The sequence below is a fragment of the Lissotriton helveticus genome, chromosome 7, assembly GCF_964261635.1.
Source record: "Lissotriton helveticus chromosome 7, aLisHel1.1, whole genome shotgun sequence".
In the NCBI taxonomy this organism is placed as follows: domain Eukaryota; kingdom Metazoa; phylum Chordata; class Amphibia; order Caudata; family Salamandridae; genus Lissotriton; species Lissotriton helveticus.
This window is the reverse complement of record NC_136068.1, coordinates 813,978,912-814,004,168: the sequence shown is the minus strand read 5'-3', so window position 1 is coordinate 814,004,168 and position 25,257 is coordinate 813,978,912. Positions and strand designations below refer to the sequence as shown.

Genomic DNA, 25,257 nt, shown 5'->3' with positions numbered 1-25,257 from the left:
GTTTTGTGTATGCCGGTACTGTCGGAGGTTATACCCTGTTGTAAAGTACATATAGGTCATGAGGGAGTTTCCTTTTTGCTATTGTTTGTTTCTTCCCCTCTACTCCTTGACCTTAAAGTGAATTTGAGAGGGGGTCCCCATCTTTATCTATTTGGCCTTCTGTATTTAGGCTGCATGCGTCGGCTGGAGGCTTGAAGCGGGTCAGGCATCGCCGGATCTCTGGTCAGGATCGCCAGGGTGACCTCATGGTGTTTTTCTGCTCTGGCCGGGTTTGGCAGGTGCAGAGTGGGCTGGATTCCCGGTCTCTGGCTGGTGCCAGAAGCTGCAGTTTGAACAAATCCGGTGTTCACGAGAGATGCAGTCTATAGAAGTGAAGGCAGGCAGGTCCTCCGGGTTTCTTGCGATTGCTGGCTGCAGGACACACAGGAATTTCGCAGGAGCAGGTTCGAGGGGGAGACAGGCCGGTATGGCTGGGGCCAAGTCAGTGGACATTGTCCTCTTGTTAGCTCTGCACTGCTCTTCCGTCCTTCTTCTTATCTTCTTTCTTGTTTCTTGTCTGGATATGAGGAAGCAAGGTTCAGGGTGCCCCCTAAATACTAGATTTAGGGGCATTACAGGTTGGTAAGGGCAGGGACCAATGGGTCCCTTCCCTGTGTACACCCCCTATCGTGCCACCCTCCAGTGGGAGGGGGGCAGGAGTCTGTCCCTGGTTGGCTAGGTCCCCCCCATCCTCAAGATGGTGGGGACTCAGAGTTGTGCTTCACCTCTCCTCCCCCACCTGAGGGGGTGGAGTTGGCAGAGGTGGGTACACCTCTTCCCCTCACTTGTTTTTCCTGCTGGCTCTCCCGCCCAAGTGGGGGGTAGAACCAGTGGCGACCCATTGCTGAAAGCCTTTGAAGCTTCCCCTCTCGTGAACCCTGCCCATCCTGGGGTAGGAGGCTTGGCATCTCGTCCCAGGATGTGCATTGTTACAAGCCCCCGAGAGCAGCAGGCTCTCGACCCAGGGGTCCAGAGACATGTCTGATGGTGGCAGCCTAAGCAGCCACTCAGTCAGTTCACTAGGAGTTGGTTGAGTTTCAGGGGGCATCTCTAAGATGCCCTCTGTTGTGCATTTTACATTAAATCCTACACTGGCATCAGTGCACTTTTAATGTGCTGAGAAGTTTGATACCAAACTTCCCAGTTTTCAGTGTAGCCATTATGGCGCTGTGGAGTTTGTAATGACAAACTCCCAGCCCCATGTACTCTTAATGGCAGCACTGCACTTTCAGAGCCCAGGAATGGACTTGGGCACTGTAGGGGTACAGGGCTCATTCACCTGTACCCTCACCACTGGCATAGGGCACCAAGCTAGAGGGGTGACTGATGTATGCCAGGTCAGTGGTTTGTGGGCATGGCTCACCGGGATGTGTGCCATGTTGACTCTTCACTTTGCCTTTGCAGGCTGCGTGCCTTGGTGCAGAACAGTGTGTCAGGGTACAGGGCCTCCAAGGGTGGCAAAATAAGGGCTGCAGCCTTAGAGGCCTTTCCTGGTCACAGTACCCTGGGTACCTGTCATACCATTTACCAAGGACTGACATGTGGCCAGAGATGCCAATTGGGTTTAGGCTTCAATTCAATTTTAGGGAAGGAACATAGGCCCTCGGTACCTGATTAGCAAGAGCCCAGCCCAGGGTACACAAGTACATCAGCAGTTCAGCAAAAAGTGGGGTCAACCATGCAGAAAGAGGGCACTTTCTCACAGGCAGACCTTTGCAATAGAAATAGATAGACGTTTGGATGCAAGAGGCTTGTGAATGCAGTGTAATCCTATGGGAGGAAAACAGTGTTGGGTATTAGCAGGTAAGTACTCGACTTACAATCCTTGTCTTTGGAGGTTTGGACTAACAATGGGCAAGGGTCAATTCAAGGTAGGTACTGCACCACCATCGGCACTAGGGTGGCCGGGTACAGAGTTCACTGAGCCCAGCGTTAGTCAGTGGAGATTGGGGGCATCTCAAAGAGGCATGATTTGCAGGTAGGTACCCGCGGTTTCAGGTCACAGGCCCGGGAGTTAAGATCAGCACTGTGGGGCCACAAGGCAGCACCAAAGCTACACCACCAGTTGCACAGGGGCGGCCAGGTGCAAAATAAGCGTTCAATGGGGTATCTTGGTCGCACAAAGAGGCTTCAGGAGGGGGATGAAGGTGAAAACTGGCTGGGCAGGTAAGTTGTAGTGTTAGGGGAGGTCGAGGCACCGTCAATTGGCCTCCGCAAGGGCTGAGGATGCAGGGGTACCTTTTGGGGTTGTCTTTCTTTGTTGGAGCCGGTTGCTGTTAGGGGTGCGGTGGGGGGACACTTTGTTTAGAGGCTGCAGGCGACTTTGTGGGGTCCAGGAGGGGTCAGCCACTGATGGAGTCGAAGTCAGGATCGCTGGGGAGATGTCACTTGACAGGTAAACCATTCAGACTCAGGCTGTCGGTGTTGTGTGCAGAGTGGGCAGAGGTTGCGGATCTGCCTGGATCCGGAGTCCTTGAAGTTGGAGATTTTCTGGACAGGGCCTCTGTCCTTAAGGAGATCTTGGTCTTCATTGAAGAGTGGCAGCCTTCCTGGGGTTCTGGGAAGTTGCTGGCCACGGGACAGGCATTGTCTTCTTAACAAACAGGGGCAGCAGGAGACAGGCCAGTAGGGCCAGGGCCAAAGCAGTAGTCATCTTCTTGCTGGACTGCAGGGCGTCCTCTTCGTTCGTCGTCTTTGGTTGTGGGAATCCTGAGGATCAAGGTTCAGGGTTGCCCTCTAATTTCTGAATTTAGGGGCGTTAAATGTACTGGCAAGTGGTAGCCAAAAGGCTTCTTGCCTTTAGGGTGACTACACCCTTTGGATGTCCCCTCCCTTTGGGGCGGGGGCATCTCCCTAACCTGATTGGGTAGAATCCTTCCATCCAAGATGGAGGATTTCCTAAGGAGGGGGTCACTTCAGCTCTGAACACCTTGGGGGTGGTCCTGGCTGAGAGGGGACACACCTCTCCTGACTTCTAATTTTCCTGCTATCCTTGTCGCCAAAAGTGTGGTTTGGTCAGGGGGACGGGCATCTCAACTGGCTAGCATAACAAAGGCCAGGAAGCCATTGAGGCTCACCGCCATGAATTCTGTTCTGCTAGGGGGTAGGTGTTAAGCACCTCCTCACAAGCAGGCTCTGTTCCTGACCCATGAGAGCACAGGGGCTCTCACCTCAGGGGATCAGAAATATATATATATATATCAATATTTCTACATGGCGGCCTGGCCGTGGGGAGGAGCACCATCAATTGCTGGGAGATACACAGATTCCAGTAAGTGAGGCTGTCGTTTTGGTACAAACCGAGATGTTTTCAGCACAGCGCCTCATATGCTAAATATGCTTGCCAAATGACTCTGAACCTACTATAGGTAACAAATGAAGCCTTATTTTATAAATGAACACTTGAACTTACTTGAAGTACAAAATTATGCTCGCATTACGAACTTCATATCCCAGCATGCATCAATGATTTGTATCGAGTTGACGCCCAATGAAAGGCAGCGAAGTGAATAAATAAAGCTGGCAATCATGCAATGCGAGGCTCAGGTGTTTTGGTTTATGGCAGCCCAGGAAGAAGAGGTCCTAACCTTGAAACGCGTTGGCTCTGACAATTACGAAGATGAGGAATGAGGCAGGCTGCATGAAAGGCTGGATGGCGAGGCCCTGTTGTGTGACCGCCCAATGCTGAAGGGCACTTTTTGGAATATCTATCTATCTATCTATCTATCTATCTATCTATCTATCTATCTATCTATCTATCTATCTATCTATCTATCTATCTGGTGCAGACCAGTCAGCTGTACACTAGTGTGTTGGTCGTTTTTCACGGTGCATCTCTAAGATACCCTTTGAGTGCATTTTACTTTAAATCCAACACTGGCATCAGTGTGGGTTTATCTGAAAGAAACAGGTTAGTATTAGATTCCTTACCTTAGAAAATAACCAGGCGTCAGACTGGATCCGTAAATTTTTGCGTAGCAGTACCCTTGCGCGTCGGTAGGCGGCTCCGCGTCCGCCGTGATGACGTCATCGGAGTACTTAGACGCCGCCTCCGCGTGCTGACGTCAGTTCTTCTTTTTTACGCGGCAGCAGCGCAGATCCGGAAAAAGTGGTACCTTAGTCATTTTTTGACTAAAACTTTTACGATCCTTTTTGATCATTCTTTTGAGACTTCGACTCCGAACGGTGCCGGTAGGGATGCCAGGTTTTAAGCTTTGTGAGGATTGCGACCGACTGATGTCGGTCACGGACCCTCACCGTCGGTGTCCCCACTGTCTCGGCGTCGATCATGACGACTAGACCTGCTCCGACTGCTGGGCCCTGACTTCGAAAGCTAGGCGGGAGCGGTCCCGCAAGCGACTCGAGCTCCGGCAGTCGGCCCCGCGCCGTGAGAGGTCACGATCCGGACGGAGGTCGAGGGACCGGTCGTGGGATCGGAGCCACCATAGCTCCGGGAGTCGACATCACTCCTCAGGGTCGAAGTCGTCAGGTAAGCACAAGAAGTCGAAGAGACGTCATCGCTCTTCCGACTCTCACCCCCCCCCCCCCCCCACCCCCCGACGCGGCCGGGGGTTCGGGCGGCTCCGTCTGAGTCGCGGGTGTCCCATCCAGCCCCACACCCTCCGGTCCCTGGGCCACACGCGACTCCGGAGGAGATCGAACGTTTCCTCATGGCCATGAGGTCTCTCACTCCTCCGACGGGCTCTGCGGCGCCTTCGGGCCCAGCGGACCCGTCTGGGGGCCCTAGCGGCCGTCGGGTGCTTCGGCCCCGACGCCGCCGGCGCCTTCGGGCTCGGCGCCGCAGGGCCCCACTGGATCCGCTTCTGGATCCAGGTCGTCGCCGGTTGACCTAACGACCTCACCGGCACCGGTCCCTCAGGTGTCACCTCCGGCGCCGTCTTCGGGCGGTGCCGTCCCCGATACCTCCCTCGATCCGGTTCCGGCGCCGCTCTCGACGCCGTTTGGAGAGTTCTACTTCAATGAGACGGCCCCATCATTTGACACCCCTGAGTACCAGGAGATGGGTGATGAGGAGAATTGGGAGGGGTCTGAGGTCCCTCTGACACGGGAGTGTCAGTCCCAGGAGGACTGGACAGGTGGACTTGGGGATGCCAGTGGTCTGGACACCTCGCCAGACACTGGTTTTGTCTCACCTCCTACCGTGGCTACGGAGGAGGGGGCAACCTACAGTGTGGTGCTGACGCGGGCGGCCAAGGCCTTGGGCCTTGAACTTCCCGTCGCGGCCGTGAGGACTAATCTCCTCACTGAGGTCCTTAAACAGCAGTCAAGCTCGGCTGAGCCTCTGCTGCCGTTTAATGAGGCCTTGACCGACGTTCTTTTGGGCATTTGGTCCAGGCCCGCTACAGGTTCGCCTGTAGATAGGAACGTAGCCAGACGCCAACGCCCGGCCACGGGCGACCCTTGTTTCCTGTCCACCCACCCCACCCCTGAGAGCCTGGTGATCCAGGCCTCCAATTCCAAGACCGCATTCCCGTCGGCTCCGCCTGACAGGGAATCCAAGAGGTATGAGCAATACGGCAAAAAGGTATTCTCCTCCCTGAGTCTGGGATTGCGGTCTTCCAAAACCGCATGCCTCTTGGGCCGCTACACCCACTCTCTGTGGGATACAGTCGCGGACGTGCTGCCAGAATGCCCGTTGGAGGTACGGGCTCAACTCGGCCAGGCCCTTGTGGAAGGCAGAGATGCGGCACGGTATTCTATCCGGTGTGGGCTGGATACCACCGACTCACTGGGCAGAGCGATGGCAGCGACGGTGGCGATTCGTCGCCACGCCTGGTTGAGGTCCGCCAACTTCTCGGCCGATGTCCAGAATACACTCATGGACATTACGTTTGATGGCCGTCGCCTTTTTGGCGACAAGGCAGACCATGCGCTTGAGCACTTTCAGGACTCCAGGGCTACGGCCAGGTCCTTGGGCCTCTCGGCCCCACGCCAGCAAACGGCTGCCTTTCGCTCCTTTCGTGGCCAAGGAAGGGGCGTCCCCACACGTGCTGCCAGCCACGCACCGCAGGGCAATACCCAACGCGGTGGCGGCCGTGGAAACCGTCGTGGTGGCGGTAGGGGGCAACGGCGAGGTCAGTCCACACCTTCCCCCGCAGCATCCGCCTCAAAACCCTCCTAGTCCGTGCTTTCAGGCCCATGTGACGCCAGTGGGGGGCAGGGTTTGCCATCACCTCCTCCACTGGCGCACTGTCACATCGGACAAGTGGGTGCGGCAAATCGTCCGAAGGGGCTACTCCCTCCCCTTCTAGGCGACCCCAATGCCACCGCGTATCGGGGGATCATTTGCAACTTCTGCAGGAGGAAGTTACGGCCCTCTTGGCCAAGGGGGCCATCGAGCGCGTTCCTGGGCCAGAAGTAGGGTGTGGTTGCTACTCCCACTACTCTCTGGTACCCAAGAAGGGCAAAGGGGGCCTACGCCCTATCTTGGATCTACGGAACGTCAAAAGCTTCCTCCGGAAGGAGAGGTTCAAAATGCTGATACTGGCTCAGGTCTTGGCTGCCCTGGACCCAGGAGACTGGATAGTAGCGTTGGACTTGCAGGACACTTATTTCCATATCCCCCTCCTGCCGGCCCACTGGCGCTACCTGCGGTTCACGGTTGGCTACGAGTAGTTTCAGTTTACCATGCTCCCCTTCGGCCTTACCAGCGCCCCACGGGTGTTCACAAAGGTGAATGCGGTGGTCGCAGCTCATCTGCGCAGGTTAGGGGTTTCAGTCTTCCCCTACCTCGACGACTGGTTGTTGAAGGCGGGCTCGCCCCAGACAGTTGTCAGCCACCTCCAGACGACGGCAGACCTCCTGCACCACCTGGGGTTTTCCATCAATGTGCCGAAGTCACACCTGTGCCCCTCTCAGAAGCTCCTCTTCATCGGAGCGGTTCTCGACTCGGCGCAGTTTCGGGTTTATCCTCCCGAACAGCGGGTCCGGGATATTCAGGCTCTGATTCCACTCTTTCAGCCTTTATCCTGGGTCTCGGTCAGGTTGACGCTGCGGCTTCTGGGGCTGATGGCCTCCTGCATCCTTCTGGTGCATCACGCCCGGTGGCGGATGCGGGCTCTGCAGTGGGACCTGAAGTTTCAGTGGGACCAGCATCAGGGCAACCTGTCCGACCATGTCCTGATGTCGGAGGGCACTGCGAGACAGCTGCAGTGGTGGCTCACGGACCGCGATTGGGTCAGCGGCAGATCCCTCTCCCTTCCCCAACCGGAGCACGTAGTTGTGACGGACGCGTCCCTCCAGGGCTGGGGAGGCCACCTGGGAGAGGCGGAGATCAGAGGCCTCTGGTCTCCGGCAGAGTCCCGACTCCATATCAACCTTTTGGAGCTGCGGGCGATTCGTCTAGCACTGAAGGCACTCCTCCCCTCTGTCCCAGGGAGTGTAGTGCAAGTGTTCACGGACAACACCACCGCCATGAGGTACTGCAACAAACAGGGCGGGGTGGGGTCGTGGACCCTTTGCCAAGAGGCTCTGCGCCTCTGGCAGTGGCTGGAACATCAGGGCGTGACCCTGGTGGTTCAACACCTGCCAGGTTCTCTGAACGCCAGGGCGGACGAACTCAGCCGTCGGTGCATGATGGATCACGAATGGCGTCTGAACTCGGACTTGGCGCAAGGCCTCTTTCAGCAGTGGGGAGAGCCTTGGTTAGATCTATTCGCCACCGAAGAGAACGCGCAATGTCATCAGTTCTGCGCGTTGGAATTTCCAAGGCGGCACTGTTGTACGCCTTTCTGCCTATACCACTTCTGTCCAGAGTGCAGAAGAAGATCAAACGCGACCGGGCCCAAGTCATCCTTGTGGCTCCGGACTGAGCACAAAGGTACTGGTATGCCGAGCTACTCAGTATGTCCGTCGATCCCCCAGTTAGTCTGCCTCTTCAGGAGGACCTTCTGTCGCAGCAGCAGGGGACGGTCCTCCACCCGAACCTGTCCAGTCTCCACCTCCATGCTTGGCGATTGAGCGGCGACAGTTGAGGCCATTTGACTTGCCTCCTGAAGTCTGTAATGTCATTCTGGCAGCCAGGCGTCCCTCCACAAAATCAGTATACGCCTGCAAGTGGAATAAATTTGTGGCATGGTGCACAGCAAAGGCTGTGGATCCACTTATTGCCCCTCTTTCTGAGGTTCTTCTCTTCCTTCTTTCTCTTGCACAGCAGGGCTCTGCTCTGGGCACTATCAAGGGCTACCTTTCTGCCCTTTCAGCCTTTCTAAGGCTGCCTAATCAACCTTCTTTGTTCAAGTCCCCTATTGTAACTCGTTTCCTGAAGGGCATCACACACATGTTCCCTCCTGTTCCGTTTGTGATGCCTCAGTGGGACTTGAACCTTGTTCTTACCTTTCTGATGTGCGCTCCATTTGAGCCACTTCACAACTGTCCTCTCCGCCTTCTTACTCTGAAGACTGCTTTCCTGGTTGCCATCATCTCTGCCAGGAGAGTGAGTGAGCTCAAGGCTCTTTCATCTAAACCTCCTTTCCTTTCTGTCCATCCGGACAAGGTTGTGTTGCGGACTAGGCCATCTTTCCTGCCCAAGGTTGTCACGGCCTTCCATATCGGGCAGTCCATCACCTTGCCCACCTTCTTTCCATCTCCGCATCCCTCTAAAGAGGAAGACCGGCTCCACCGTCTGGACCCAAAACGTGGGCTCTCGTTCTATTTGGATCGTACACGCCAGTTCCGGGTGGATGACCAACTCTTTGTTGGTTACGTGGGTGTTAAGAAGGGACGGGCGGTGCACAAGAGGACCATCTCTCGGTGGGTCGTCTTGTGTATCAAGGCATGTTACTCCTTGGCAAGGAAGGAGCCTCCTGTTGGGCTGAGAGCCCATTCCACTCGGGCCACGGCGGCTAGCACTGCCCTGGGCCGGGGAGTCCCCTTGCAGGACATCTGCCAGGCAGCTACGTGGGCATCCCTGCACACGTTTGCAAGACACTACTGCCTGGACAGCCAAGTCCGGAGGGATGGCTTCTTTGGCCGTTCCGTCCTCTAGGACTTTCTGGTGTGAATATTGGTTCGCAGACCCACCTCCGGGGTTGGTATTGCTGGGGTATCTAGTCTAAGGTAAGGAATCTAATACTAACCTGTTTCTTTCAGATGAACAAGTTACTTACCTTGGGTAACGATATATCTGTAAGAAACAGTAGTTAGTATTAGATTCCTTACCGCCCCACCCATCCTCCCCGTTGTGCGAACTGATAACTAGGGTTAAGGTCATCCCCTTTTAGGGCCCTAGTTTCAATGGCACCAGTGTTGGTTTTTAACATAGCTCTGCGTTTCTGGCGCGGGAAAGCTGTGTCTAAGAACTGACGTCAGCACGCGGAGGCGGAGTCTAAGTACTCCGACGACGTCATCACGGCACCCACGACGGACGCGGAGCCGCCGACGATGCCTACCGACGCGCGAGGGTACTGCTACGCAAAAATTTCCGGATCCAGTCTGACGCCTGGGGATATTCTAAGGTAAGGAATCTAATACTAACTACGTTTCTTACAGATATATCGTTACGGAAGGTAAGTAACTTGTTCAATAGGCTGAGAGGTTTGGTTCCAAACTTCTTAGCTTTCAGTGAAGCCATCATGGAGCTGTGGAGTTTGTAATGACAAACTCCCAGCCCATGTACTCAATATGGCTTTGCTGCACTACAATGTATAAGAATAGACTTGGACACTGTAGAGGCATATTGCTCATGTGGCTATGCCCTCACCTGTGGTATAGTGCACCCTGCCATAGGACTGTAAGGACTGCTAGAGGGGTGACTTATCTATGCCACAGGCAGTTTGTTTTGTACATGCACACACAGGGATGTGTACTTCAATTGGATTAAACCTGAAGCACACCCTTTTATTTCGAGTACTCAAACTTAAGGATCTTTTTATAGTTTAGCGTGCAAAACTCCGATGCGCTCCGTCTCCAAAAAGCACCTGGCATGATTCAGGAGTCCTGTGTGTGGCACAGCATCTCTGTGTCATGAAGGAGATGCACAGTAGTATTCACATTTGTAGAAAATATTCACACGTACTCCATATGTTTACTAAGTTTGTCCAAATTTATTCCAATGTTTAATAAATTGTTCACCATCACGTCAGAGACCATACGTTTCTCTGTTTTATGCATCTTGAATACTCTGAGAATGGCTTATCCACAGTCGGCAATTACTTGAAACTTCATGGTTCCCAAACATTTAAATCTACGCAATGCATTTCGGTCCAAGCTGTAGGAGAGTGGGGTCTGCAATCCTATGGTCACCCCAGATTTTTGCTTTTTGCTTCACTGGTTTATGACTTTCCCTGGCTGTGGGCCTGCTAATCAGACCCACAGCCTAGCTGTTCTCTCTCTAAATTGACATCCATGTACTTTAGGTGCATTTACCAATTGGTACTGGGCCACCTTATCAGTCCCTGTTCAGTGTACCTTAGGTACCCAGGGCATAGGTGTACCCAGGGCCTACCAGGGGCTGAAGCATGTATTATGCCACCCCTGGCTGGCCATCTACAACTGACACCACTGGCTGCTAAGACAGCTGGGGCAAGGTGGTGTAATCACCCTTTGCTGTAGATATAGGTACCTATATCTAACCCCAAAATTTACACATATACTCCTATCAGTCACTCCTATGGCAGGCCTTATCAATCCTGAAGGCAGAGTGCTTGGAATTATGTGAGATGGTGCTCTGGCATGAGCTGAGCCCGTCTGCAGCTTGCGGAACCAAGTCCTAATAGCTGTTCCATGATAACGCTATACCATATACTTTGAAGTGCATTATCATCCTCGTGGTTGAATGCCAACTCTGGTATAACATTATCAAAACAGGTCGAGTAAGGTGTCATACGAATTGGAATACTACCCCCTCGCCAATTCTGGTGACGGGGGTAGCATTCCACCCTTCTAGAGGGACACGACATGTATGTAACTGTGAACCCCGGTTAAAGTTAACTCGAGCCTTGGCATCACAAAATGGATGCTGCCACCACAGACACAAGTCTGACCTCCTGCTGCTGGGAGTCCTTCCAGCGAGGGAGGCTTGGACAAAGGGTTTCCTGCCTTGGGAGGTGCTTGCACCACCCCAGACAGGATTTTGTGTTTTGGGTAGGACAGTCCTGAAAGGAATGAGACATGCCTGGGGCACACAAGGTGCCCTGTGCATACACCGGTTCAAACCAGTCGCTGGGACATCCCTGCCCAAGCTCTGGCGCGAAAACCGGACAAAGGGTAGGGGGTGTAACCACCCCCCTTCCTGGTCCCACCCACAGGAGGGACCTAGTCGTAGTACAGCCCCCTTTAGTAGGATAAAGGTAGGAGCTGGTCCCATTCCAAATTAGATTAATCCTGAACTGAAACTCTACAAGAAGAAACTCTGGACTTCGACTTTCTACAACAGAAGACTGAAGAAATCTCCCTTGTGGGCAAGGAGTGTCCACCCTGCAACTGCAGGCACCATCAAGCGTCCAGCGGCTTCACTTTGTCGTCTTCCCTCGAAGATCCAGACTTCAGAGCCCGACGAGACCCGGATTCCCAGACCTCTCCGACCTCAACTCACATCTGCAGCACAGCTGAGATCCGTGGGTGCGACGAGACACGTGGGACCGGCCATCTTGGAAGAAACTGCACTTCGCTTCCAGCACGACTTCCGAGGTAAACTCGACCAAGTGCTTTGGGGATTGAGAAGCCCCAGCCCCGAGCAGCCCCTGCACCGAAGATCAGCCCTCCAGCTTCCACGAGATCTGCGTGGGGCCCTTCTGCTTGTTTGCTGCTCGACGCGTTGTCTGGTCACTTGCCGGCTGGCTAGTGGCCTCCTAGACGATGAACTTTGAAAACTACACTGCTGGTCTGGTTGCTCCAGACTGGCCCTTGCTCTCTTCCAAAAGAGGAGCACCCTGGGCCCTCCTGGTCCACTCCAGACGCTGTTTCCACTCACCGCGTGGGTTGCCTTTGCCAAGGCCTGTTGATTCCAAAACCGGATCCGACACCGCCGACAGCGAGAGCCTGCGTGGGACAGCTCGTGCCTCCATCCTGGTCGTCGAAGACACCTCCTGGTCCACGTGGCTGCAGAGACAAGCGTCCACTCTTCATCTGATCGCGACGACGACATCTGGTTCCTTCCTGGTTCCACTCCAGTCACTGGATAGTGACTTTGAACATTGTCCCCTCTGCTTTCAGGTCTTCAGCATCTCTGATCCACCCTTGGATCACACCGGACATCTTCCTCCTGGCCGCCTGCAGCATCTTTTCTTTCAGGCTCCATTGACTTCAACGCAGAAACCCGACACGACTTCACACCTATGCACCCGCAGCCCGTGGGTGAGTTAACGAGAGCATTTTGGTGCTCAAGGGTAGCTTGACTCTCCTAGTGTCCAGATTCACAGTCGTTTTAGTCCTAACTAGTCAGGATTGTCCGTACTCACCTTTTTCTTGAACTGTACTGTCCATAGACGTTGTTACGCATCCCGCGTGTGAGTTCACACTCTGCACCTGCGTCCCGTGGGCCTCCTATTACTTACCTAAAGTTAGGATAGCGTAGTCCCAGCGATCTTACAGCCTCTGGACAGCTCCATTCCTTCTATCGATTTCCTTATACCATTTACTTAGTATATGGTTTGCCGTGCCCCTAGGGCACCATTGTAATTTTGTGCAACTTATCATATTTTTCCTAAGAGATTGTCATGTGCTTAGCCCTCTGATCTCATAAACAGTTCAGAGGTGTTTGTTATTAATAAATATATTGTTTATTTTCATAACAACCTGTGTGGTGTCCTTTCATCTGGTATTCAAGGGGTTATATTGTGGTAAAACATCTGGCTTCCCGTGCCAAAATAGTTTAGCCTAAGACTGCTTTGTCCATGCCACCATTAGGATAGCTGGTCTATAAGGTTGACCTACAACCAATCACCATAAGGGTTGTTTGGACTGATACAAGGTGATCACTAGAACTAGTGAGCATCATATATCAGGCCAACTTCTCACACAAGCGACCTTCGGGGGTATCTATGGTATTTAAAAACATGTTTTTTTGACAATGTGCATTCTGCTGTGCATCTCCTTCGTGACATGGACCCAGGGATGTGTGCCATGTCGACTCTTCAGTTTTGTCTGTGTGTGTGTGTGTTAGGTGAAGGGTCTCTGAGGGTGGCACAATCCATGCTGCAGACCTAAGAGAGCCTCTCTGGTCACAAGGCCCTTGGTACCAGTGGTACATTTTATAAGAGACTTACTTGGGGGCCAGAGGTGTGCCAATTGTAGAAACAAAGGTACAGTTTTGGGAAATAACACAGGCCCTTTGAACCTGATTGGCAGGGATCCAGGGCACAATCAGTCAAAGTGCATCAGAAATCTGGCAAGGGGGGTGTTACTGTAGTAGAAACCCACTTTCCTACAACATATATTTGTTGCTTTCTCACCACCTCATAAAGACATTCGGAGGCACCCCTAGCAGACTTCGCTGCTACTCGAAGAGCCATTCGATCTAAATAACATGCAGCTTCAAACACACGACGTGCAGACTTCGCTGCCAGTCAAAAAAGCCACGCCGTTTGAGTAAAACAAAGACTCCGGCAACCGCGCATTCAACACGCCATACCGGAGACTTTTTTAGCGTGACTTTAAACAATAAGGATTACGTCACACTACTTGGCTCTTCTAGCTTGCTGTCTGGGCACATTGGATATAACTGTGGATATTAGAAACGGCAACCTATTTACAAGTCAACTTATCGGACTTTTACATGACACCATCTTCTTCTTTTTCCTCAACAAATCGAATTCACTACGCCCCCCTGGCTGAACAATAACTTTATTGATCACAAGTGGATCTACACAATAGTATTCTGTGGTCCTGAGGAGAACCCCAAGAATTAAAGGGGGTTTGAAACGCGTAGACCCTTTAATTTGATGTTGTATATCGAACAAATGCTCTGCTTAGACAGATAGGGCTGGTTGTGCATTCCCTAAAATGTCCCGTGAATTTATTATTGTTTTCCAAGATTATATGCACACCCAAGTCTTTATATTGAATGTTTTGCATTGTATGGTCTTTAGGCCCCTGAGTTCGTTTATATGTTTCAAAAAATTATTCTTTTGTCTTATGGGGCCATTAGTTTCTGTGTGAGTGTTGATCAGTATGCTTGAGGAAATGTGGTATGAAAGATGAGAGTTTTGACTGAATGAATTGGGCTGCGAGTTTCTACATTTTTTGCTTTTACATAGACTTAAAAACTTTTTTCTATATTGGTGGTGTTTATATTTCCTCTACACTTCTTTTTAACATTTGTTGTTAAAACTGGAGCCGTTTTCTCTTTGAAAAAAAGCTTCGCAAAAAATTGACTGTTTTTCCAATTAAATAAAGATTATTGGATAATCTGGGCACAGAGTGACTAGCAGCTTTTGTGTCCATCAAAGTCATTCTAATAGTGATCAGTATTGGCACCTTCCATTGTTTTGTTGTGCAGCCCTAAGACAGCCTCTCTGGTCACAAGGCCCTTGGTACCAGTGGTACATTTTACAAGAGACTTACTTGGGGGCCAGAGGTGTGCCAATTGTAGAAACAAAGGTACAGTTTTGGGAAATAACACAGGCCCTTTGAACCTGATTGGCAGGGATCCAGGGCACAATCGGTCAAAGTGCATCAGAAATCGGGCGGGGGGGGGGGGGGGGGGTACTGCAGCAGAAATCCACTTTCCTACAACAAATATTTGTTGCTTTTTCACCACCTCATAAAGTAAAGCCTACATCTAAAGTTAAGTGTATTCAAATATGTTATGCCAAAGCCAAAAGAACTCTACTTAACCCTCCTAGAGCACGCTCTACTTGGAAGAAAGGAGCATCTATGTCTATCCTAGGTAACATTCCTATAGCTGAAATATGTAAAGCAGCTACATGGTCTACAACACGCATTCTGACTAAACATTATCTTGTGGATGTTCTAGCACGCCAACAAGCTAATATAGGTACACTTTTTCAAACAACTGCAGCACCCACAGGTTAGCCACCTCTTCTGAGGAGGACTGCTTTACAGTCTATGCAAAGTAGGCGTATCTACATCCACACACGCCCGAATGGAATATGTTACTTAACCTGTAAGCATCTGTTCGTGGCATGTAGTGCTGTAGATTCGCGTGTCCACCTTCCTGCCCGGACACCTGTGGTCGTTGTGATTTCTTTTCTCTATTTGTGTATTGTTCATCTCTTTATTTACCACTTACTTCTTTACTTCATTCTAACCCACCTGAGGTAAAACAATCTAACAAAGATCGATGCCCATGCGCATTATTACCAGGAGGAGGAGTCACTTTACCTTGTGACTCGCAAGACTTCTTTGAAGAAAACCAACTTGCACACATCAGGACCCCAACACTAGATGGCAGGAGTATACTAAGCATGTGAATCTATAGAACTGCATGCAACGAACAGATGCTTACAGGGTAAGTAACATATTTCTTTTTGCAATTAACAGCCAAACTATTGAAAAGATGCAAGCCAATTTGGAAAAGTTTGCAGTTTAGCGTGACCCTTTTCTGTGCACAGTATATTTTGTGGCATTTTGTAGAGCAGTTTTTGGACTAGTTCTGAGCACATAAAAAATGTTGGATTTTTTTTATTTATTTTTTTATATTGTGAACCTTTATTGATAGCAAACACGATTACAAGGATGGGCCTACAACCATCACGGCTGGCCGCTAAGAGATCAGACATTGCAAGCATTACGTACAGTGGCAACAGTTCAGCGCGGAAGGTAACATCAAAACAGTATAGAAGGTAAAAGTGAACACAGCAGCTCTGGTCAGGATGGAAAAGGTTCATTTTCAAATAAAGAACTGAAAAGTGGTGTCGCACAGTTACTCCCACTCTCGCGAAAGTATAAGAATCAGGATATTAAGAACAATGACAATACGGTGGGGAGGGGGAGGGGGGGGCCATCAGGGGATAAAATACAAATAGTCGGAGAAGTGGAAATACAAACCCCACGTGCAACGAGTCTAAACCCCGCCCTCCCACTCCAAGCACCCCGCAGAAAACATGGGCAATGGCGACACTGAAAACACGCATTTACAATGCAACGGTTTCTCCTTTGGAAAAGTTAGATCTATTGGCATTGTAAATGACAAAATTTGTATTTATGTGTTGGTTTTGAAAACAGATAAATAAATGGCATTGTCATTTACATTTCCAATAGCTTAATCTCTCGCAAATGTGAGACCTATTGTACCCTACGGACGAGCTCAGCAGACAGCAATTACTACCACACACACACCCAGAGTCACACACACACACCCAGAGCCAGCCACACACACCCAGAGCCAGCCACACACACACACACCCAGAGCCAGCCACACACACACACCCAGAGCCACGCACACCCAGAGCCACACACGCCCAGAGCCCCACACACACACACACCCAGAGCCCCACACACACACCCACCCAGAGCCACACACACCCACACACACACCCAGAGCCACACACACACACCCAGAGCCACACACACACCCAGAGCCACACACACACACCCAGAGCCACACACACACACACACACACCCAGAGCCACACACACCCAGAGCCACACACACACACACACACACCCAGAGCCACACACACACACACACACCCAGAGCCACACACACACACCAAGAGCCACACACACACACGCACACACACCCAGAGCCACACACACGCACACACACCCAGAGCCACACACACGCACACACACCCAGAGCCACACACACACACCCAGAGCCACACACACCCACACCCAGAGCCACACACACACACCCAGAGCCACACACACCCACACCCAGAGCCACACACACCCAGAGCCACACACCCAGAGCCACACACCCAGAGCCACACACCCAGAGCCACACACCCAGAGCCACACACCCAGAGCCACACACCCAGAGCCACACACCCAGAGCCACACACCCAGAGCCACACACCCAGAGCCACACACCCAGAGCCACACACCCAGAGCCACACACCCAGAGCCACACACCCAGAGCCACACACCCAGAGCCACACACCCAGAGCCACACACCCAGAGCCACACACCCAGAGCCACACACCCAGAGCCACACACCCAGAGCCACACACCCAGAGCCACACACCCAGAGCCACACACCCAGAGCCACACACCCAGAGCCACACACCCAGAGCCACACACACACACACACACACACACACACACACACACACACACACACACACACCCAGGCAGCAAGCAGCACCGCCTCATATGCAAAGAACGGGACGTAAAAGCACAGCCTAGCCTATTTGCCACCAAGCACCGCCCCGGCCCCTACTTCCGGAGATGCGGTATAGAACAAGCATTTACAAGTGGGGCCAGGGACACCGACAGCGGGAGGGGGGTGGCAGGAACGGGCACACGGACAGCGGTAGGGGAGGGGACCACTAGCCTGGACTTCTTCCGGCGGCGGTCGGCCTGGAGGAATGACAAAAAAAACCTCTGAAGGAAAAAAAAAAAAAAACGCCCACCGCCGCATGACGTACAAAAAGGGGCGGAGAGCGAAAAAAAATCGCCGGAACGCCCACGAATGTGCTCCCACAATGACAGACGCATCTCTGTTCCAATGGCTAGCCTCCATTTATGGAGCTAGCCAATGGAAGAGAGAGGCGGGACAAAGTCCCATACTGTTCTAACATAAGATTTCACCTGCGCGAACACTGCTGCGCAGTGCTACGCCAGGCGAAACCTAAAAAGGGTGGGACGAGGTACCAAATGATGAAACATGTCACATTACGTGAGTGCGCCATGCTGCTTCAAATTAGAAATCAGGCCATGCTGGGAGCGGACATCTTAAATAATAGGGTGTTGAGCTTGAAATATCCTTGGCATGTCACAGATCATTATCCACCCAGCTAAAAATCAGCGTACTCTGAATGATGCCATCTTGCATGCATGATGTAGGCTTGGCTTTCGAGTCAGCAAGCATCATCGGTGACACCATTTTAGCCAGCTTAGACTTTTTATATAGCACAGTGCCACTTCACTAGCCAGGTATAAGCATCTTCTGTGACACACCATCTTGTGCCACTGGAACGTCTTGCCAAATGTTGTTTTGTTTTGCCAACCACATATCAGTATATGCTGTGTGCTGCCATATTAGGCAGAAAAGACTTTCGGTATCACATCACTCCATCTTGCAACTCAGGCAACAAGTTTGTATGACAAACTCTATTTGTTAGACTGGGATTATCCTAATCTGAGTGTTGACCAGATGGTAAACTAAGGATCATCCAAACCTAGCAGCCTAGTTCTTATTTAACCACACAGCCTCAAGTCGCTAGTTAGGGACTTTCCCATCCCAGTTGTTGCCATCTTATCTGGTACTTCAAGCGTGACGAAACAACAGCTTGATACCTAGAGATCAGCTAGTCCTGAGAGCAACCACCTTAGACATGTGGTTCTTCAAATACCAATAAACTTCACCTGGCCATCAGGAAATCATCTGTCATTTTTAGGCCTCGATATCTTTGGAAAACAGGACTTCATGTGGTAAGTAACGTTACAAGCAGAGTCAGAAATTAGCATGACTTGGCCACAGGCATTCTGGGCTCCAGGGGCCCAATCTAGGGTATAGTTCCAACTAGCCATCAAGCGACCATTCCTTCTAGTGTGCCCATATGCTGATAGGTTGTGTCCAAAGAGAAGTCCAGCCAACCACTGTGGCAGATCCACCACAGGATTACATCAAATAGTTTTGGAAATTTCCAGATGAACAAAAGTCCTAAGAAGTTGTCATGTTAAGTAATTTCGTCATTGGGATAAACATTCCCCTTCAGAAGACAGACTGGACTAAAAAAAAACGAAACAATATTTTAAAGTAGCCTCTTGGCAAAGCAGTCCTTGATTATGAACCTCGACCCCTGACCTCAGCAACAGAACGGAATCTCATATCACTCCTGTGAGAATTATTTCCGTTTTAGGGACGAATATTGTACATATATGGAAACCAAGAGGTGAGCAGCTCCGCCAGAAACGCTGTTAAATTCTGCACATTCACTGCAGGCTGATGAAGCTGTGGGGGTGTCCTTGAACAGCCTACGACATCTGCATAACGTTTTGTGGGAATCTAGCTAACACTGCATAAGAATTCTGCACAGTTTCTATATTCCATGTGCGTCTCTTTGAAAATATGACCAGTGCCCAGTGCATGCATATTCTTTGGGGGAAAAAACAATCCTTTCGCCTTCTTCTAAGGAAAATTTAGTCTAATGGATTTGCTTTGAATGCACGGGGTCTGGGTTGTCGGCTTGATGCTGTGGCCTCAGCTGAAGTCTATGCTCCACGCATTACAAATAAAATGCCAATGTTTTTACTTTTGAGGTGGATCTGTTGACTTTTACATTTAATTTAACACAGCGATGTCTCTGAAGTTGCGTGTTACATCTGTCCTAGCGCTGTGCTTATACTTCCATGCGCTATGCTAATGCTGCCAATTTTGTCGTCCTACTTCCGTGTCTCTTGCCTGTCTCAGTTTTTAATTTTGAAAATCTGGTCACCTTAATGTGGGGTGAGATTTGTTCTCCGGCGTCTATAGAAGTTGAAAGAGAATGCTTACTTTGACCTGCACTGCAATAGCTTAAGAAAGTGAGACCCCCCCCCCCATTCCCCCCTCCCCATATCCTGCAAGATAAGCTGAAGTGGCCCCTCAAACGCCCATAAGGTGGGGCGGAGGGCCCCCCTACAGTATGGGTAAGCCTGCTCCATCCCCACACACACTGCAGTGGGCTGCGGGGCCTTAGTTTCACCCCCGAGCCCAGTGCATTGTTGTTGCTCATTGTGAAAAAGGTTTAAAGGCAGGAGGAGATGCAGGTGCTTTCCTACCTACAGGAGGAGTGTAGCAGCATGTGCTCGCTTGTTTATGGTCTGTGGATTTTACTTGCCGCAAGCTTTGCCTCCCAGGGTAACAGAGAGCTTTATAAACATTCAGAAGAGCACATCCTATTCACGTTACAAAATCATAATGAAAACGAGGTCTAATGTGCCCAATGCCTCTAGCTATTCGCCACCTTCTGTTGATTTTCTTTCCCAATAACTACATTTTTCACACTAACAATTTAACCACATATCTCCATGCCCACCCCCCAACATCTGTTCGTGTCAAGCATGTCGCCCGAAACCTTTCAGTGTCGTCAATGTGCTCGTACATTTGTTAATGCTAAAGTGCGCCGCTGCAGTCCAGGCACTGGAAACTTTAGCAAGGTAAGTGCATAGAGCCACCCTCTAGGTGGTGGATACAAATGTATCCAAGCATTCCAAGAAGCTTGGGAAAGACAGTGTAGGGTCATAGTGCGACAGCAAAAACGCAAATTAAGTGTTTTAACGTTTGAATGGCTTTTCTCTTTTTATGTCTATTAAAAGCATTTCCTGCCCAAGACATCCTTGTCCTCAGGTTTATCCGAAGTGTCTTTCCACAGCTGCCTCAGGGAAGTGGTGCAAGCCAAGCTGGGGATAAAGCTAGTGAAAGTTCCGCCCTGCGGCAGTGCCACGCAGTACAGCACAAGCAGTGGCCACTAGATGTCTCTAGCCAGCCACTCTGTTACAGAGGCCGCCGCTTTAGAAACACGACCCTCTCGCAGAGAAGCAAGGGGGCTTGGCCACTATTTTTAACAGGGTTACTTACAATCGCAACTGGCGGCCACTAAAAAACTGCAATGATGTGACTTGCCAGGTGTGCATCAGAAATAGCCATCAGAGAATTCCGAAGGGCAATCAGACGTTAACAGCTGTGTTTACGCCAGGTTTGTAAAGACAATAACGTTGGCCGTTCGCCCTTCAACTTTTTTTGGCTATGAGGCAATGCTTTAAAAATGCAAGCGTCTTGGCTGGGGAATCTGCCTCACATGAGACTGTTTTAGGACTGGCGGGCTGGTCTCTCCTCGATGCTGCAGCCGCCAGAGGAAAGCAGCCTCTTGATGCTCCCGCGGATTATCTGCTCTCACGAGGCCCGTGTGAAGAGGATAAGCTATTGTGCGAGGGTCTCGGTCTCACCGGCTGTCCCGCATTACCTCCGTCTTCCTTGCTGCCCCTCATTTCCCGTTTCACTCCCAGCCCGTTTCCCTTATTCATTCACAATGTATTGCGAGATCTAGACCTTTCACTCACCCCTCACTGCCTCTACCGCGCTCGCCGTGTCAGTATCGCTGACTTCCCCTCTGTAACCCTCTATCTCACTCCCAGGATCCGCCCACCCTTCACTGCCTCGGTCTACCGCTACCTATTTTCATTTGTTGTAATTTTTTTTAAAATTTGGAACTTTCTCGTTTGTATTTACAGAATCCTTATAAATGCTGGCGTAAATAGGGGAACAAAGCACTAATTTACCAACCAGTCTCTAGGATTTTAGCTTTATAATTTTGAGACGTTTTTGCCATTGGTCAAATTGTGCATTACGTGCCAAAATTAAAATCGCAACAATCCTTTCATAAGGGGGCAGGAACAGTTAGACGGACAGCGGGAGGGGGGGGGGGGCGGGAACGGACAGCGGGAGGGGGGGGCGGGAACGGACAGCGGGAGGGGGGGGTCGGGAAGGGGTTTAAAAACAAAAGGAAACAGAAAAGAAGACATTAAGAGCGAAAACGTCAAAATACGTAAACTTACAAAGTGAAAACACATTTATAAACAAAATGCTCCTTACCTGATTGCCTCGTGGGAACTCGAATCTTGCAGCCAACTCCAACAACAAACACTTGTAAAAAGAAGAAAACAGGCCGACTCAAAAAAAAAAAAAATAACACACACCCACCGCCGCTATAACGATCAGAAGTGGGTGGAGAGGGAAAAAATCGCGGGAACGCCCCCGAATCTGGTCCGGCCTTGACGGACAGATCCGGCTCCCAATGGCTAGCCTCCATTTATGGAGCTAGCCAATCGGAGCCGGGGGACGTTCCGATAGCCAATATGGTAAACAATAGATTTCACCTGCGCGAACTGCTTGCGCAGATCGCCAGGTCGAAACCTAAAAAGGAAGAAAAAGGAAACTAAAGGGCCATAGAAACAAATATTGATCCAGTACCCAACCCGCTACCCCCCACCCTGCACACCCGCAGCAGGCCATGGCCTACCCCCCAGCCGCGTGCCCGTCGCCCTAAGAGAACCCGAAATATAGAAGATAGGAAAGGGAAGAAGAGAAGAAAATAAAACATAAGCGGAGGAGGGCCCACAACGCGCCGCCCGGCCCCGCCCAGTACCCCAACACTACAGAAATCCCACGAAGGAAACAATACCACAAGGAAAAATGCAAACCACGAGCATAAAAAAAATAAAAAAATAAATAAAACCCCAATGAAATGTCAGTTGAAGATACCCACTGCATCGTTTAACGGTAATAGAGCAATTAAGCCGTAAGCCATCTCATCCCTGACCCTGTCTGTCGATGACACAGCCCGAAGCCCTCCCAGTAATCAATGTGGAGCACAGTATCGAGGGTCCAAACAGGATGAGCGGGCCCGGAAGGGACGAGGCCATAAAAAGGCATAATAATCTAAAACCATCCCAATATAGATAGTGAAGATCAGGCAATGACAACGCCGGTCCCATGAACTTCCCAAAGCTGGCAAGGAGTAGAAACATCCAGGAGATGAGTCAAACAATCCGGCCACTGCCGCGATACATCCAGGCCAGTCCAGGGAGGAGAGCAACGCTCCGTCTCCAACCACCAGTCGGAGATGAGCTCCAGGGGTAGGGCCATACGAGCAGTCGAGAGGAGTCGCTCGGGCACAGGAGTCCAGTCTCTAAACGGCCCGAAGGGCACTCGAAGATCCGAGACCTCCTCCATGATGACAGTATCAAGTTCAGTGGCCAACCCCTGAAGTAGAACCGCGGCCTCCACAGACAGTGAAACAACAATGGCGTCAAGTCGTACGCCTAGATCGTGGGCGTGACAATCAATGGTTTCGTGCAAAGTTGTTATGGCCACAAACACATCCCGGGGCGTGAACTCTGTCACGCGTTGCAAGCATCTCGGCCCCAACTCTGGAACAGCCGCCCGGTCCGGACGTGGGCCGAGAAGAAGGGCACCAGCCGCCATCTTAATCCAGTCAACACCGTCCCTCCTCACATATTCAGGGACCAGGCCGCATTGCGAGGGCACCGCAGGATGTGTCTTCAGGTCAAATGGATCGTGGGACAGGGTCCAGAAAGGAGAGCCACCAAAAGGCTAAAAGTCCCGCCGGACCCCGGGAGCCGCCCGCCTATGTCGGGGGCGATCTCAGGCTACACCAGGGCAACAAGACTTGGGGAGGGGGCAGGAGCCAAGCGCCCCCTCCGAGTCCTCGCCACCACACCGCCCCTCGGGGGCCTCTGTCAAGCGGCTCGGGGTGCCACCGCAGGCAGCGGTCCTTCAGATCAGTGGCTCTCACCGGCAAGGCTCCCCTCCGCCATCAACGGTCGCTGGCGCTGTGGTTGCGGCCGGAGGCCCCGCCTAATCAACGCCCCGGTCTCAATCGCGTAGGCCGCAGAGCAGTCGGGGAGAATTCCCGGGATCGGCGGCATGCAGGAGCTCCGGGAGCAACCGGTAGGTGTTCGTAGTCTTTCCTCGATCAAAGTATGCCTCCGTGGGCCAGGATATGTGGCAGGATAACCGTGTGGGGAGAGAGGGCTCGCGGAGCCGAGCGACTATGCGACCATTTCGAATGCCTGCTTGGCTCCTCCCCCCAATGTTGGGAAATTTTGTGTACATTCTTCATTTTTGGTACCCTTGTCCCGTATAGCTATTGAACTCTGAGCAATTTGCATATATATTTCAGGTATGGAACACATGTTAATACTGTCTAAAACTTTTTATGCCTATTCTCTATGACCTTGCATGCTTTTATGAAGAGATTATCCAGTCACTGGCTATTTCATCATCGTATTTTTAAGGCTACTGCTAACAATTTAAACAGTGTTAGCTCTGAAATGATGACTTCTGTAATTATATATGATTTACTAAAAAAAAAAAAATCTTTCAATCTTGTTTCAATTGCAGAATTTTGATCAAAACAAACTCGAGGAGGAAATGAGAAAACGGAAGGAGAGGGTAGAAAAATGGCGAGAAGACCAGCGAAAGAGGGCTATTGATAATATAGGAGAACTGAAAAGAGAAATAGAAGAGATGAAACAGGGAAAGAAATGGAGTTTAGAAGACGATGATGGTAGCATAATTCTTCTTGCAGTTTTACAGTTATTCAGTGTCCATTTACCATTAATTTAACAAAATGCTGTGTCATCTATGCAGCTTGAGCAGCTGTTCCTGAAACTTTGTTTAATATGTTTGTGTTCATCAAATGCCTCTCTAAGCCATACCAAATTATATTATGCTTACATTAGTGTTGTTTATGCTTAAAATTTGTATTACAATGTATGCCACTGGTGATTGTGGCAACAGGGACCTCATTGTGTGACAGGGTTGATTTGAAGTAAGCAGGATACCATGTGATTAAAGGTAAAATATGGAACATTCTGTGGCATGTTTAGCTAGCTAGATTGAAGTTCCAACATTCTTAGGTGCAAAATGATTTTCTGTGCTAGAGAAAATGGATAATTTCCTTGATACATACAGTTGATCTAATCAAACTATATTCATCAAAATAAATTAATTTATCTTTCTGGAAGCACAGGACTCACATTTTACTAACACTGCCCTTTCTCCATTGCAGAGTAAAATAGTTTGTTTGAAACCTGCACAATGTTGCCCTCAGAAAGCAATATATATTTACACACTTGTACTGAAAGTCGTGTATAGCTTGAGACGGAGCGGAGAAGAAAGAGTGTCTTCAGTGTATAATAACGCCTTCAAAGTCCGCAACGCCATTTGAATTTAGCGTCCAGACAAAAACGTTAAATTCATACGGCGCTGCTAACCTTCATTAACCCAGGTCTGATAAGCTGAAGTTTCTACTGCGCTCTCTCAAGCTATACACGACTTATCGGTGACACAAATGTTTGAGATTTATCTTGGACCAATTAATTTAGAGTCTAAACCAGATTAATTCTTCTAAAAAGGGTCTTCTCTGTACATAAGAATCTTCTTTATGTCCTGAGATTGTCTTTTAGATGTATAACGCAAGAAGACCGAAATGTCGACCAGCATATCCACTTTCATCCATGAAAGAATAAAATTGTACAGAATTCTTTACCTAATGTATAGGACGAATTGTTTTGTAAAGAGGTATTATAAATGGGTATTGTGCGTTTATAAATGGGTATTGT

The 25,257-nt window shown here is 50.4% G+C and overlaps 1 protein-coding gene across 2 annotated transcripts in view; it reads left to right on the top strand.

The window, feature by feature from the left end:
• DDX46 (DEAD-box helicase 46) overlaps positions 1 to 25,257 on the top strand; it is a 1,223,843-nt gene that overhangs the window by 232,790 nt on the left and 965,796 nt on the right. For both annotated transcript variants that reach the window (XM_078653270.1, XM_078653271.1), the window contains exon 5: positions 24,035 to 24,200. In XM_078653270.1, coding sequence (XP_078509396.1) covers positions 24,035 to 24,200 — 166 coding nt within the window. The remainder of the gene's footprint in view (positions 1 to 24,034; positions 24,201 to 25,257) is intronic.